Genomic DNA, 16162 nt, shown 5'->3' with positions numbered 1-16162 from the left:
TGGCAGAATAGTCAGGTGTACAGAAAATATTTTGACTTCTTACCCAAGACTGTTTAGAACACTATGGAATCCTAAATGAATAAATGCTGGATGCTTTTTGCTTTGTTCTCTGAATTCTTCTGTATGATTGTATGTTACCTAATCAGAGGTATCGGATGATAACCAATAAAATAACAAAATCTGTGAATTACACCCTTATAATATCCTGTAAATTATATCTTTTTAAACGGTGCTTAGTAATGTCACTGGTTATAACTTTTGTCACACGACTCACTTAAACTTGTGTATTATAATCAATAAAGTACATCCTGTTGTAAGATATGAGGATATTAGAAGTCACCTCTGAGTTCAATGACCTGTATAAAAGCATTCAGCCTTTGCTCATGGAGTTCCTTGGTACTCTTTGTACTCCAGATATTCAGCAGCCAAGTTGAAAGTGAAGATCTTGTGGCCCTTAAAGCTGTTCATTTTAAAAAAAATCAGGGTCCAGACCCATACAGCAGCCTTATCATTCCGGTGACAGTTGCCGTTTAAGTGTGCAAGTGTGCAGGCTAGTATTACTACTGACAGTATGAACAATTAGTACAATAATTAACACCTTTTTTTTTAACTCTGCAGCTATGTCTCTGCCATGGTACCTGTAAAGTCCCCAAAAGAATATTATGTGCAGCAGGAAGTTATTGTTCTTTTCTGTGAAACTGTAGAAAGGTAAGTCACATAATGTGCCAATTCTGACAATATTGAATTTAAAAGGGTTGTTCGCCTTCCAAACACTTTTTTTTTCAATTCAGTTGTTTTCAGATTGTTCACCAGAAAAAAGACTTTCAGTGGGATAACTAGATGTAACTCTGCCCCACAGCAACATGATTTTAGAAGCCCTCAAACTATCCAGAGGTTGTCCTGTATTACCAATATAAATTAAAATGACTCATTGATTAGGGCCTCATGGGGCCCTATACCTCCCGGGCCCCCTGCAGCCTTTGCTTCCTCTGTAGTTACGCCCCATCTCCAATATTGTAGGCAATAATGTATTATATTTGGTGTTGGTTGGCTAAAAATAAACATTATCTTTAAAATGTGTCCTTTATTGGAGCTCCCTATAGATCTGCCACAGTCGCTGTTTGAGTTCAGATGAGGGGTGGGTGTGTCCTAACAGTCCCTGCCAGAAGCACAGTAGGAGTGGAATAGCCAATCACAGCCCTGAAGTCACACAATGGAAGACAGGCTTCAGTCCCCTATCAGGTCAGCCTAGCTGTTGATTGGTTCCTATCCTACAGTGCAGTGTGCTGAGTCCCCTGCACAACCTGGGAAAGGAGGCAGCAGGAAGTGGAATAGATGGGTGGGAGTCACAGGACTAGTAGGGTTTTTCAAGAAACTTTCAATTAATCCAAATCACTACTTTTTTTTTTAAGCACTTCCCATCTACATTTAAAAGTGTATACTGCACTGGCACATTCTTGTTTTTCACACAATATGTCTCTTTTAAACGTCAATATTAGAAAAATACGAATTAAAAATAAAAAAGTCTTTATTTCTGGTGACCAATCTGAAAACAACTGAACTGAAAAAAGTACTGGAAGGGATACAACCCCTTTAATGAGATTGTTTATTATACTCCACAATGTGTCATCTCTGTACGATGTTGTGAATGAGAGACAAACCACCACTTTTCCCATAAAGGACAGACAAATTGCCGCTTGGTTTAACATCCTCCTTTTTTAGGATACTACTATATACTATATTTGTAGGCCGAGAGTCATTCTTCATGAATAAATACTAAGATTGCTGCCAGTAAAATGATTATCAGTTGAACATTAGCAATGCATTAATATTTTACTAGCTACTAACTAGCAAATGTAATATTAACTTAGGAAAGTTTGGAGAATTACACGCGGGCAGGGGTGGCTGGTGGAGGGAGGGCGGGTTTGGGGTGCGGGTCGGTTAAAACCCATCACTACTAAGTACTGTATATCTAAAGTTCCAGGAGAATGAGATGTAGGGCTTGAAGAAATAGAAGATACTCCTAAATGTAAAATAGGGTTGAATATTATGAGGAGGCCAGTAAGGTGGCACATTACTGAGACAAAAGTGAGAAGATGTTTTAAATTTACTGTAGGAGGCTATAAACAAGAACAGGGAAGAGAGAGAGATGACCAATGGTCTGATCTTCTCTGGGAACTTTGATCATAATCTTGTACACATGATATAATATCCATTAATCTTGGGGTTAGATGGGCAGATAGATGGGACAAAAACACTGTGGGGCAGCATTAAAGGGGACCTGTCACCCCCAAGAAATAATTTCAGATTCTTCTCTATCATAGTACTTGAGCAAAATAAACTTTACATACACTATATTTATTATTTAAATTTTGTTTCCTTCAGTCGTGGCATTACACAATCACAGCACACAGGCAGGAGCCATTTTTTTGAACGCTGTTATTAAGACAAATTATGTATCACCCCAAAATCTTGTGTATACACCAACACCAGAATGGCGTACCTAAGGCCCATGTGTAATGCCCTATACAAGTATAGAGCCTGAGGAGGGGAGGGGAAATGTGAGGAGTGCAGAGAATGTAGGAAGTGCAGAATGGAAAGTGAAAGTAATTGACTGCCCCACCTCTATGCCTCAGACATAGAGGTGGGGCAGATATTTGATTGACAGCTCAGATATTTAAACACCTTTATAACAGGTATGGACGTTTTAATGAAAAAAAGAATTTGGGTTTCATTTTTAATTTGAAAAGGACTTTCATTATGCAGCTTTTTATGTGTAGGTAACAGGTCCACTTTAATAGCAGGGAAAGCTGTCCATTCTTTCCTCATATTGCATTAACTGAAACTGTCCAGCATTACACGGGATTATCATTAGCTGCTAAAACCTCCGCTTGGGCCTGCAGATTACACAAGCTAGTTCAGAAAGTTCAATTCATTTAATACATGTAATTGAATTATTTCTGGCAGAGAATAGTATTTCACTTCTTGCGGTCCCTGTATTATTTATTGTAGAGCACAGATCTAATCCTGTTATAGCTGAGCATAAAGTGCTGAGCCCTAGCAACTCATTGTTCTCATGTCAGATGATTCTTAATTCTCAAGTATAGTCTTATTTTCAATAGCATAACGTATGCACATGGCCCAGCTCAGAGCCCTACAAATCACCTCCTGGGAATTAAAGGGGACCTGTCACATAAAAACCTGTATAATACATTTTTTTTTTTTAAATGAAACCCAAACTATTTTTCATTAAAGCATCCATGTCTGTTTTTGCATTTGTTTGATGTCACCACCATCCCCACATGCCCGCTGCCCTCCTCACTGTCTATAGTTGTATAGCCTTGGCATGGGCATATTACACATGAGATTTTGGGATTAAACTTGCCTTGATAGCAGTTTCCACAAAATGGCACCAGATTTAAAAAACAAAAAGTGTAAGTAAATGTTATTTGGCTCAACTGGCAGAACAAAATAGGATTTTGTATTCTTTTTTGGGGTGACAGGTCCCCTTTAAAGGGGAAGGAAACCTAGTTGGCGCAAAAACCCTCCCCCCTCCCGTGTGTTGCCCACCCTCCCTCCTCCCCCCTGGCCTACCCGTCCTGCTGGGCAAATGCCCCTAACTTGTTACTTACCCTTCTGCGCAGGTCCAGTCCAGGGAGTTCACAGACGACATCTTCTTCCACGCGTTCTTCTTCCTGCTTTGAATGGCGTTTCGGCGCATGCACAGTAGGAGCATTTCGCCGGTACGGATCTACTGCACATGCGCCAAAATGCTCCTACTGGGCACGCGCCGGTCATAGCAGAAAGAAGATCCCGTGGAAGAAGATGTCGTCTGTGAACTCCCTGGACTGGACCTGCGCAGAAGGGTAAGTAACAAGTTAGGGGCATTTGCCCAGTGGGACAGGTAGGCCAGGGGGGAGGAGGGAGGGTGGGCAACACACGGGAGGGGGAAGGGTTTTTGCGCCAACTAGGTTTCCTTCCCCTTTAAGTGAAAACAGCATTGGATGACAATCACCAGTGGTTTTTATTTTTTGTCTTTCACAATTTCCCCTTTATTTGTGGGACATTGACTATTTTTAAAAGGTGTGGAGGAGGATGGTCGGGTTGCACAGTGGCAGCTACAGCAGATGTTTGCCCTGTTGGGCTAAAAGGTTGAATATTGTGCAGTTATAGATTGGGATGCACCGAATCCAGGATTCAGTCCGGTATTCTGCCTTTTTCAACAGTATTCAGATTCGGTGGAATCCTTGTGCCTGGCAGAACTGAATACGAATCCTTAAAGGGGTGCTTCATTTTCAAGTTAACTTTTAGTATGTTATAGAATGGCCAATTCTATGCAACTTTCCAAATTGGTCATCAGTATTTATTTTCTATAGTTTTTTTTAATTATTTGCCTTTTTCTTCTGACTCTTTCCAGCTTTCTAAAAAAACAAATGCTCTGTAAGGCTACACATTATGGTTATTGCTACTTTGTGTTACTCCTCTTTCTGTTCAGGCCTCTCATATTCATAGCCCTGTCTCTTATTCAAATCAATGCATGGTTGCTAGGGTCATTTACAACCTAGCAAAAAACTTGCAGAACTTGCAAACTGTAGAGCTGCTGAATTGAAAGTTAAATAACTCAAAAACCTCAAATAATGAAAAATAAAAATCAATTGCAAAGTGTCTCAGAATATCACTCTCTACGTCATACTTAAAGTTAATTTAAAGGTGAACAACCCCTTTAAAATCATGTGACTTTTCTTCATAAAACAAGGAAGTATAAAAAAATCTTCTTTTTTTCCCCCCCTTCCCATCCCTCATGCAGATAAGGATCCAGATTCAGTTCCGTATTTGGCAGAATCTTTCACAAAGGATTCGGAGGTTCGGCTGAATCCAAAATAGTGGATTTGATGCATCCCTAGTTATAAAGGGTGAACATTTGCCGGGATAAGCAAATATAATTATCTGTTTGTTTGGGCCAGCCTCTTAATAAATGGTTTTTGAGAACCATCTTCATTCAGCAAGAAGGGGCATCACCATATGAAGTTTTCAGTTGGGACAGGTGAACTGGTCTTCTACAGGATTGGAAGCTTGTATTGGAAACCCCCACTTAAAGGGGAAGGAAACCTAGGTGGCGCAAAAACCCTCCCCCCCTCCCATGTGTTGCCCACCCTCCCTCCTCCCCCCTGGCCTACCCGTCCCGCTGGACAAATGCCCCTAACTTGTTACTTACCCTTCTGCGCAGGTCCAGTCCAGGGAGTTCACAGACGACATCTTCTTCCACTCGATCTTCTTCCTGCTTTGAACGGCGTTTTGGCGCATGCGCAGTAGGTGCATTTCACCGGTACAGATCTACTGTGCATGCGCCAAAAGTCACGAAGTACTTTTGGCGCAAGCGCAGTAGATCGTATTGGCGAAATGCTCCTACTGCGCATGCGCCGTTCAAAGCAGGAAGAAGATCGCGTGGAAGAAGATGTCGTCTGTGAACTCCCTGGACTGGACCTGCGCAGAAGAGTAAGTAACAAGTTAGGGGCATTTGCCCAGCGGGACGGTAGGCCAGGGGGGAGGAGGGAGGGTGGGCAACACAAGGGAGGTGGGGAGGGTTTTTGCGCCATCTAGGTTTCCTTCCCCTTTAAGCTCCCCATAGACGCAACGATTCTTCTTTCCGAACGACCGATTTTAGGGAAGTCCGACCAATCCTTCAAAATTATCGTGCGGTTAGTGGGAATCGAACGATCGTACATCTTACGATTTTTCGGCCAACATCTGTCAGGAAATTGATCGGCCAGGTCAAAAAATCTTTGTCGGTCCCAGTGCAATCTCTCTATGTTTGCAGGGCCAAGCAGGCAGCTCCCTTTTGTTTTCCTGGCAAATTGGTCTTTTAATTGATGGTCAATTCGTACGATCGTTCTGAGAAGATCATGGTCTCAAGATGAGGATCTGATCTTTTAAAAATCTCAACATCTATGGCCAGCTTTACCTTTACATGACCAAAGTGCCATATGTGTACAGTATGGTCCGAATTGCCCAACGGCTGCAGCCCTTGGCGCTGTTGAAATTAGGACAACAGATGTATTATTTGACTTGAAGAATTTCATTGTGACATATAGAATTGCCAGTCTCATTTATATGTCATGTTCTTCTTCCAGTTTTCCTAATTTTGTTATGTATGTCTTGGAAACAGAGCCTTAAAGCTTGGATACCTCACACAAGATATGATCGATGATTATGAACCAGCATTAATGTTTACAATCCCAAGACTAGCCATTGTGTGGTAAGTATAGGGTTGATGCCTTTTCTAAGGTCCAATCAGGCATAGGCCGACTCCAGATTACTAGTAGCTTGTTAGAACAATGCCATGTTTGTTAAACACTTTCCCTGGGCAACGGCCAATGATAACAAGGCCTATGGGATGTGATGGAGAAGGTTGTAACCCTACAGCCACTGAAGAATGAAGGGTTAGAGTAATGGCACACAGATAAGATGATGGCTTTTGCCATATTCGTGCCCGTTATTATCTATGGATCAATGTTAATGGCTAGCATAGGCAATATTCATTTTATTCTCTCTAAAATAAATTTGGGGTTTGCGACCGAAAGCATTTTTTAGTGTTCTTTTATTATTATTATTATTATTATTATTATTATTATTACCATGTATTTTAAGAGCACCAACATATTATATTGCGCAGTGCTGATTTTATTTCTCTTTTTGCGAGTTTGAACTGAAAGTAGTGGTGTAACTAAAGTATGGGGAGTATTCTCCACTGGGAATATGAGCCTAAAGTTGAAGTCACTAAGTCCACTCAACAATTTGTAATTATTCAAATGCCTTTCCTTCGCCCCATACAGTGGTCTTGTTGTTTACGCTGAAGGACCACTCAACCTCGAACGCAAACCAGAAGATATGTCTGAACTTTTTCGGCCTTTCCACACCCTGCTAAGGAAAATAAGGTAAGTGCTAGCTGGTAGAAATAACATATATTGGGAACTAGTGATGTGCGGGTCGGGATTTTCCAGACCCGCACCTGCCCGCCATCTGCCCTCCCTCCACCCGTGCCTCCCCGAACCAGACTTCTGCGCGCAGTTCAATATTTGGCATTCCCAAGTGCAAGATGACTTTCCTTCTCCTTTAAAGAGTCATGCTAAAGCAGTGGCCAGGTGGTTTATGGTATGGCACAGGCAGGTATGATACTTAACACAGCACATTAACCTTCTATTAGACTTCTATCCGGCTTATCTATCGTTTCAGCATCATTAGCTCTAAGTGCCGCTCCGGCCCCTCCGTGTACCTGTATTCCTGCTAAGAGATCATTTTACAGCTCACGTTAGAGACTGTTTTCCAGCATTCAATTACAGAGAAACGAGAAAAGTGTTCCTGAGAATAATCTTCCTGTCATAAAAGAAGATACAGTTCAGGCCGCCACCAAGATCCGCAGCAATCTGCACTTTTACAGGGTATTTTTGTGCTCTGTAATTCTCCTGAAAAATAAGCTGGAGAGGGTATTGTTTAGGAACGGGGCGACAGTTTAATTACAGATATCCTTTAGCTGTGAGGAATGTAGTGTCTATCCGCATGACAATGAAATGTGTAAATTCAACCTTGAATTAAAGGGGAACAGCACCAAGAATTTTTTTTTTTTAAATAACAAACCAGTATTATTTTAAGCAGCTTTCCAACATACATTGATTAAAATGTTTTGATCATTTAAAAGGATACGGGATGCATGTTTCTGGTAGGGATGGGATGACTAATTGCCCCCCGTGAATGGGTGACTCGCCACCAGCCCTACCCCTCCAACTTTCCTTGCTCTGTCTTTATATATATATCATAGCAAATGGACCCGCACTCCTTGTTTATCGTGAAAAAATTGATGTGCTTTATTCATAATGCATTTCCAAAGTTTTGGCCCATACTGGGGCCTTTTTCATCTTTGAAAAAGGCCCCAGTATGGGCCGAAATGTTGGAAATTCATGGTGAATTCGCGTGATTCGCCGCCGGCGAATAAAGTCGCTAAAATTCGCCGCCGTCAAAAAAACACCAGCGCATTTTCGGAAAAATCTGATGTCGGTGTCAAAAAACAAAACCCGGCGTAAAAAAAACGGACGTCAACGTCAAAAACGAGTCGATGACGCTGCTTCATGAATTTTTCGCTGTTTCACGGATTTCGCACGAAAGTCGCAAATTTATCAGCAAAGTGAAGAGGTGCAAATTCGCCTATTGGCCCCAATTTATCAGTTACCCAAGAGAGGCGAGTACTGTCACCCCTTAAACTTCATGAATGAAACAAAACATGACTGGCTCTCAGCTGTCAGAATAACGCAGAGCAGGCACTTGGCACAAGGAATCTCTGCTTCCAGCCCTGCAGAATCACTTGCCGTCCCCTGTAGCAATATGCAGGCTTCTTTACTGAGAGACGATAAAACAGAATAGTCTCCTATTTACCACAAAACAGCACTTACTTTAATAACTTAAAGAACAATCTTACGACAGAAAACCTTTCTAATGAAGCATCCCATAACTTTGAATGTGTGAGCCATGAGTGTTCCTTCTATCAGCAGCCAGAGCCATGTATTCTTCAACAATTCCCAAAGTGCAATCAGTCTGGCAGAAGAACAGACAATCCTTCCCTGCTATGGCAGCCCACAGTGCAGAGCAGCGGATTACAGCAGCAGCCAATGTGACAGACAGCTCTTGCTATCAACTGCCACCTTGACAAAGAGCAGCTATTTGCTGTTAAATGACATTAGTCCAAGAACTTTCCTGTAGCGTCAACTGCCGGAATGACAGAGCTCACACAGTCTAGTGGCAGCAGCCTGAGAGAAGGATGCTCTTTATTAAACAACCATTATACTGAACAGTTATGAGTTGTGAACAATGTATATCGCTTTAGCTGCTGAGAGGTGCGAGAGAATGCTGGTTACACTGACAGCTGGTTGCTTTTAGATGCTTGTGAATGTTTCAGTGCGAGTCTTCAGTTATGGGGTGCCGTTTGTCCCAAATACATTCTGTATACAAAACTATCCCTAATACACAGAATGAATGTCTCTCATGTTATATAAGAATTTGTGACCATACACAGAGAAAAAAAATATACAAAAGACTTGTTTCTATTAAAGAATGAAAACAAAATCTGGTTAGTGCACAAAAGGATGTCATTATATCACAAACTCCATTCTGTACAGTTTAACAAGCAATATGTCTCACAAATATATAACCTCCATGTAACGGACGCACTTATGTGCAACGTTACTTACAGAATGTATTATGTAAAAACAAACTTGGACATAATATATAATAGTGTAACTAACTAGTGCTTGTCAAGCTAGATTTGACTGACAAAATAGATATCTGTGACAGAAAACAAGATTTTATAGTACAGGATTCATTCTTTCCACAAAATGACAGTTTTGTTTCACAAAACAGATAAAATAACCATTCTGTGAAGCAACACTGTCAGTCACATTCCTGAACCAATAAGAACAAAGCTTATTGCCATATACAAACAAGATGAGAAGTGGCCAGCTCTGCTCCACATGGCCAAGGCAAAGTATCTGGCCTGCTATAGAGGGAGCCCTCTAATGTCCCCTGTGCTGCATAGTAATAAACATGAACAAACATTTCCTAAAAGAGCTGCTGTTAAACACTACAGGTTCATAAATGGAAGTTTTTACAAATGGCTGAGAAATATAATGCTGCACTTATAATAATTGTAGAAAAAGAAAAGTATGCAAAACATAAATATGATCATTTTAGGTGATATGCCTATTCTTATTGTAGTAATCTGCTTGTGTGGCCATTTTGGTTAAGGGCATTCCTGCTGTTTTGCCATTATCTTATGACTCACTCCTGTTCCTCTTCCTGTCTAAGCTGAGAGTAATAATGGGACAGGCCACAGCCACCTGCCATCTTCTATTAAATGTACCAGAAGTTACTGTGCTTGTCTGGCTGCTTCGCCTGACTCTCAGAGTTAGTTTTAAGTTTTGTATATGATAGTTAGACTCCAATGTCTCCTCCAAACTGTAATCTTGCACCAATTAGCTTGTAGTAGTCTCTTAATAATTTGCTTAGCTATAGTTCAACTACTACATAATAGATTCAGCCAGAGACTTGGGACTGATCATGTGCATCACACATTGTGTATAGTATGATGTGTAGGTTATATGAGCAGCCACTCCTGAGTACTGTGTTTAAACAAAAGGCTTCAGGACTTCAACTTCACCTCCTTTCGTGAATTCGGGTCTTTTCACCGCTTCGGGACTTTAGCTTCGTCTTTTCGGCACTTCCGCATTCGGTAATATGTGAAATGGCCGCACGGCTCGTAAAGGGGACCCGGCTCTTTGAAAAATGCAGCACTTCTGGGCCCCCCTTCAGGCCCGGAACACTTGTCCCCCCTGCTGGTGGCCCTGGACATGCATGTGACATGGGCACAGTTGTGCTCTCTGCTCTAGTGTTGTGCCCCCCTCGACCCACTCTGATGTGAAAGGGTTAAGCACTGGGCAGGTAAGGGGACGGCATCATTAGAGTCTTTTGTTATAAATAAATATAAAGCATTGTATAGCTTGTTGCTTCTATATAAATAGATTATGATCCCCTAAAATTGCCCCTGCCTAAATGACCCCCTTTTGTTTATACACAATACTCAGGAGTGGCTGCTCATATAACCTACACATCATACTATACAACATTTTGGAAGTAAAAAGAGAGACAAAAATTTTTTTTGCATGTAGTGCTGCAATTTCTTGACCACACCCATTTTGTGGCAGCACCCCCTAATTACCATGTTCATTTTACAAAGTTTGGCAGGTTATAAAAATTTGAAAATATTTCTCCTTATCTAAACTGTTAAAATTACTTATTTTCTTATCTCAAAATTGTTATAAAGCATCTTAGTTGCACCTGTTAGCTGTACTGGCCTCTCTGCCAAAAGCCAATTAAGTTAGAAACTGTTTCTTTTTCTAGCTGTTCAGTGCAGAGAAAACAGGGATTTCCAGTACAAATAAGGGACCTCAGGTTGGGCTGTCAAAAGAGGGACTGTCCCTCTGAAAAAGGGTCAGTTGGGAGGTATGTGTGCACATGATCAGTCCCAAGTCTCTGGCTAAAGCTATTATGTAGTAGTTGAACTATAGGTAAGCACATTATTAAAAGACTACTACAAGCTAATTGGTGCAAGATTACAGTTTGGAGGAGACATTGGAGTCTAACTATCATATTCAAAACTTAAAACTAACTCTGAGAGTTAGGCGAAGCATCCAGACAAGCACAGTAACTTCTGGTACATTTAATAGAAGATGGCAGGTGGGTGTGGCCTGTCCCATTATTGCTCCCATCTTAGACAGGAAGAGGAACAAGAGTGAGTCATAAGATAATGGCAAAACAGCAGGAATGCCCTTAACCAAAATGGCCACACAAGCAGATTACTATAATAAGAATAGGCATATCACCTAAAATGATCATATTTATGTTTTGCATACTTTTCTTTTTCTACAATCATTATAAGTGCAGCATTATATTTCTCAGCCATTTGGAAAAACTTCCATTTATGAACCTGTAGTGTTTAACAGCAGCTCTTTTAGGAAAGGTTTGTTCATGTTTATTACTATGCAGCACAGGGGACATTAGAGGGCGCCCTCTATAGCAGGTCAGATACTTTGCCTTAGCCATGTGGAGCAGAGCTGGCCACTTCTCATCTTGTTTGTATATGGCAATAAGCTTTGTTCTTATTGGTTCAGGAATGTGACTGACAGTGTTGCTTCACAGAATGGTTATTTTATCTGTTTTGTGAAACAAAACTGTCATTTTGTGGAAAGAATGAATCCTGTACTATAAAATCTTGTTTTCTGTCACAGATATCTATTTTGTCAGTCAAATCTAGCTTGACAAGCACTAGTTAGTTACACTATTATATATTATGTCCAAGTTTGTTTTTACATAATACATTCTGTAAGTAACGTTGCACATAAGTGTATCCGTTACATGGAGGTTATACATTTGTGAGACATATTGCTTGTTAAACTGTACAGAATGGAGTTTGTGATATAATGACATCCTTTTGTGCACTAACCAGATTTTGTTTTCATTCTTTAATAGAAACAAGTCTTTTGTATATTTTTTTTCTCTGTGTATGGTCACAAATTCATTATGTGTATTAGGGATAGTTTTGTATACAGAATGTATTTGGGACAAACGGCACCCCATATTCAGTTGCCCTTTAAAATTTAATTTGTGTAAGCCAGTATTAGAATCACATTCTGGGTCACTACTAGTTATCTTGGGCTCCTTGGAAATCAATTTCTGTACTGCCTATTTGCATTAAAGGTTAGTCTGTGTGGGATAGGAAATGTGGGAATAGGAAAAAGTTTGACTGTGTAGGATAGAATTGTCCGATTGTGTGGGTTAGATTATATGGGATTGAATTGGTTGTCAGTGTGGGTTAGAAAGAATGTATAGGATAAAATGGTGCGACTATGGGATAGAATTATTAGACTGTGTGAGTTACAATATATGGGATGGAATGAATATTTAGACTGTGTGGGTTAGAATAGTTAGAATAAAGGGGATAGAATATTAAGATTGTGTGGGGTGTAAGATAGGGGATTTATTAATATTATTTTCCACATAGACTAATAAAGACTTTGAGTTAGAATTTAGTGGATAGAATGACTAGCCTGTGTGGGATAGTATATTAAGCATGTGTGGGTTATAATATAGGGGTTAGTATGGTTTGGCTGCATGGGATGGAATACTAAGACTGTTTGATTTTAGTGGATAGAATGACTAATCTATGTGGGGATAGAATGGCTAGTCTGTGTGGCATAGTATATAAAGAATGTGTGTGTTACAAAATAGGGGTTAATATGGTTCGTCTGCATGGGATAGAATACAATGGGGTAAATTTATCAAAGAGTGAAGTTCCGCAGCTCTCAATTCATTTCTATGGGATTTTGAAAGGCGTATTTATCAATGGGTGAAGTGAAAGTTCACCCTTTGATAAATACTCCTATAAAAATCCCATAGAAATGAATGGAGAGTGGCGGAATTTCACTCTAGTGGCGGAACTTCACTATAAACTTAACTCTTTGATAAATATACCCCTAAGACTGTTTGAATATTGTGGATAGAATGACTAATCTATGTGGGATAGAGTTTTAAGACTGTGTTGGTTGGAATATAGGGGATAGAATGGTTAGTCTATTTGAGATAGAATGTTAAGAATGTGTGGGTTGGTATATATGGACTGTAAGCTGTGTGGGATAGAATGGCTAGACTATTTATGTTAGAAAGTATAGGATTGAATGTTAGACTGAATGCACAATAGAATACTTCAGTTGTGATGAGAATTTGTTTTTGTGGGTTTGAATGTATGGGATAAAATGTGTTTTATAAAATATTGTGTGCTTATTTCTACTAAACATTAAGCTTTTAATTGATACAGAGCATTGTTTCAGGTACATTGGTTAGAATACTTTTATTGAAGATGACAGAAGGAATTCTATCTCCTGAGTGCCCGGGGCTGGTTTTGCTCAGAGTTTGGAACATTTGAAGAAGATTTTACTGATACTAAAGATATTGTAGAGCAGACACAAAGGGGTTTATAGTACCTACTCGTTTAATTAACACCTTTCATTTCAAGCTAACGGAATGGAAATCCAATCATGTAAATGCAGTCTCTTGGAAGACACTTAAAGAAACAGTTCCCTTCCTACAGGCAAATCCTTCCTATAGTTTACACATCAGATTTTTCTATCCATTATATTTTTCCATTCTATATATTTCTTAACACAAGTGACACCACTAAGCAGCATTTTTTTACCAATGACATTACCAGGGAAAGAGAGTCATAGTTAATTGCTGCGCCTCGCTTGGCGGTGAAATTATGGACATGCCCACCTTTAAGCCTCTCCCCCAAATACCATGACCACCATAAAAAACAGAATAGACCAAAAAGCATCCAGTAAATAACTACAGCAAAACAAAAAAATAATAACCTAACATTTAAGGATAGTTCCTTAGTACTATAAGTGAAATATCCAGGCCCGGATTTGTGGCAAGGCCACTCAACTATAGTGTATATAAACATTTATTTTATATAAACTATAGTAGTATTTATCTGTTATCTACTGTGTATCCTTTGCTTGAATGGCTGCCCCATGGCTACACAGCAGCTTGTTTATATAAACTATAGTAGTACTTATCTACTAATATATCTACTTATAACATAGTAACATAGTAAGTAAGGTTGAAAAAAGACACATGTCCATCGAGTTCAACCTTTTTTTTTTTTTTTTGTTTATTAACTACCTATCTGCCAGTTGATCCAGAGGAAGGCAAAAAACCCATCTGAAGCCTCTCCAATTTGCCTTAGAGGGGAAAAATTCCTTCCTGACTCCAAAATGGCAATCGGATTAGTCCTGGATCAACTTGGACTATGTGCTATTTCCATAACCCTGTATTCCTTACTTGCTAAAAGCCATCCAACCCTTCTTAAAGCTATCTAATGTATCAGCCTGTACAACTGATTCAGGGAGAGAATTCCACATCTTCACAGCTCTCACTGTAAAAAACCCCTTCCGAATATTTAGGCGGAACCTCTTTTCTTCTAATCGGAATGGGTGACCTCGTGTCAGCTGGAAAGACTACTGGTAAATAAAGCATTAGAGAGATTGTTATATGATCCTTTATATATTTATACATAGTCATCATATCACCCCTTAAGCGCCTCTTCTCCAGCGTGAACATCCCAATTTGGCCAGTCTTTCCTCATAGCTAAGATTTTCAATACCTTTTACCAGCTTAGTTGCTCTTCTCTGTACCCTCTCTAATACAATAATGTCCTGTTTGAGTGATGGAGACCAAAACTGTACAGCATATTCTAGATGGGGCCTTACAAGTGCTCTATACAGTGGAAGAATGACCCCCTCCTCCCGTGACTCTATGCCCTTTTAATACAGCTCAAGACCTTATTTGCCCTTGATGCTGCTGATGGCATTGCTTGCTACAGCCAAGTTTATCATCTACAAGGACTCCAAGGTCCTTTTCCATAATGGATTTGCCTAGTGCAGTCCCATTTAGGGTATAAGTGGCTTGGATATTCTTACATCCCAGGTGCATGACTTTACATTTATCAACATTGAATCTCATTTGCCACTTAGCTGCCCAGATTGCCAGTTTGTCAAGATCCTGTTGCAAGGATGCCACATCCTGGATGGAATTAATTGGGCTGGATAATTTTGTGTCATCTGCAAACACTGATACATTATTACAACACCCTCCCTAAGTCATTAATGAACAAGTTAAATAAAAGTGGACCCAATACTGAGCCCTGGGGGACCCCACTAAGAACCTTACTCCAAGTAGAGAATGTCCCATTAACAACCACCCTCTGTACCCGATCCTGTAGCCAGTTTCCTATCCATGTGCAAACGACTTCATTAAGCCCAACAGACCTTAGTTTAGAAAGCAGTCGTTTGTGGGGCACAGTATCAAACGCTTTGGCAAAATCCAAATAGATCACATCTACTGCCCCCCACTATCCAGAATCTTACTTACCACATCATAAAATGCAATCAAATTCGTCTGACATGACCTATCCTTCATAAAGCCATGCTGATTGTTGCTCATAATGCCATTCATTAGGACAAAATTTTGTATGTGATCCCTTAACAAGCCTTCAAATAATTTGCCCACCACAGATGTCAAGCTTACTGGCCTATAATTGCCAGGCTGAGATCGTAATCCCTTTTTAAATATTGGAATAACATCAGCTTTTCTCCAATCCATAGGCACCATACCAGATGACAGTGAATCTGAGAAAATCAGAAATAAGGGCTGGTCTAAAACTGAACTAAGCTCTCTTAGAACCCGGGGTGTATGCCATCAGGCCCTGGAGCCTTGTTTACATTAATTTGTATTAAAGCTTTTTGAATCATATCCTGAGTCAGCCACTGACTAGATTGAGCTGAACCATTCGTGCAGTTATTAAGTGAGCCTGTGAACCAGACTCCTCTATTGTATACACTGAAGAAAAGAACTGATTTAACACATTTGCCTTATCTGTATCTGTTACAACCATACTGATACCATTATTTAATGGAGCAACACTCTCAACCTGCATCTTTTTACTATTAATATATTTAAAAAACTTTTTAGGGTTAGTTTTCACCTCCACCGCAATTAACTC

The 16162-nt window shown here is 40.0% G+C and overlaps 1 protein-coding gene across 2 annotated transcripts in view; it reads left to right on the top strand.

Annotated features, from left to right (window-relative positions):
* LOC108697740 (lateral signaling target protein 2 homolog) overlaps positions 1-16162 on the top strand; it is a 151877-nt gene that overhangs the window by 109920 nt on the left and 25795 nt on the right. For both annotated transcript variants that reach the window (XM_018228079.2, XM_018228069.2), the window contains exons 5-7: positions 619-708; positions 6167-6256; positions 6834-6935. In XM_018228079.2, the coding sequence (XP_018083568.1) occupies positions 619-708; positions 6167-6256; positions 6834-6935 (282 nt within the window). The remainder of the gene's footprint in view (positions 1-618; positions 709-6166; positions 6257-6833; positions 6936-16162) is intronic.

The sequence above is a fragment of the Xenopus laevis genome, chromosome 1L (genome assembly GCF_017654675.1).
Source record: "Xenopus laevis strain J_2021 chromosome 1L, Xenopus_laevis_v10.1, whole genome shotgun sequence".
Lineage (NCBI taxonomy): Eukaryota > Metazoa > Chordata > Amphibia > Anura > Pipidae > Xenopus > Xenopus laevis.
Note: the sequence above shows the minus strand (reverse complement) of the source record. Positions and strands in the feature narration are given on the sequence as shown.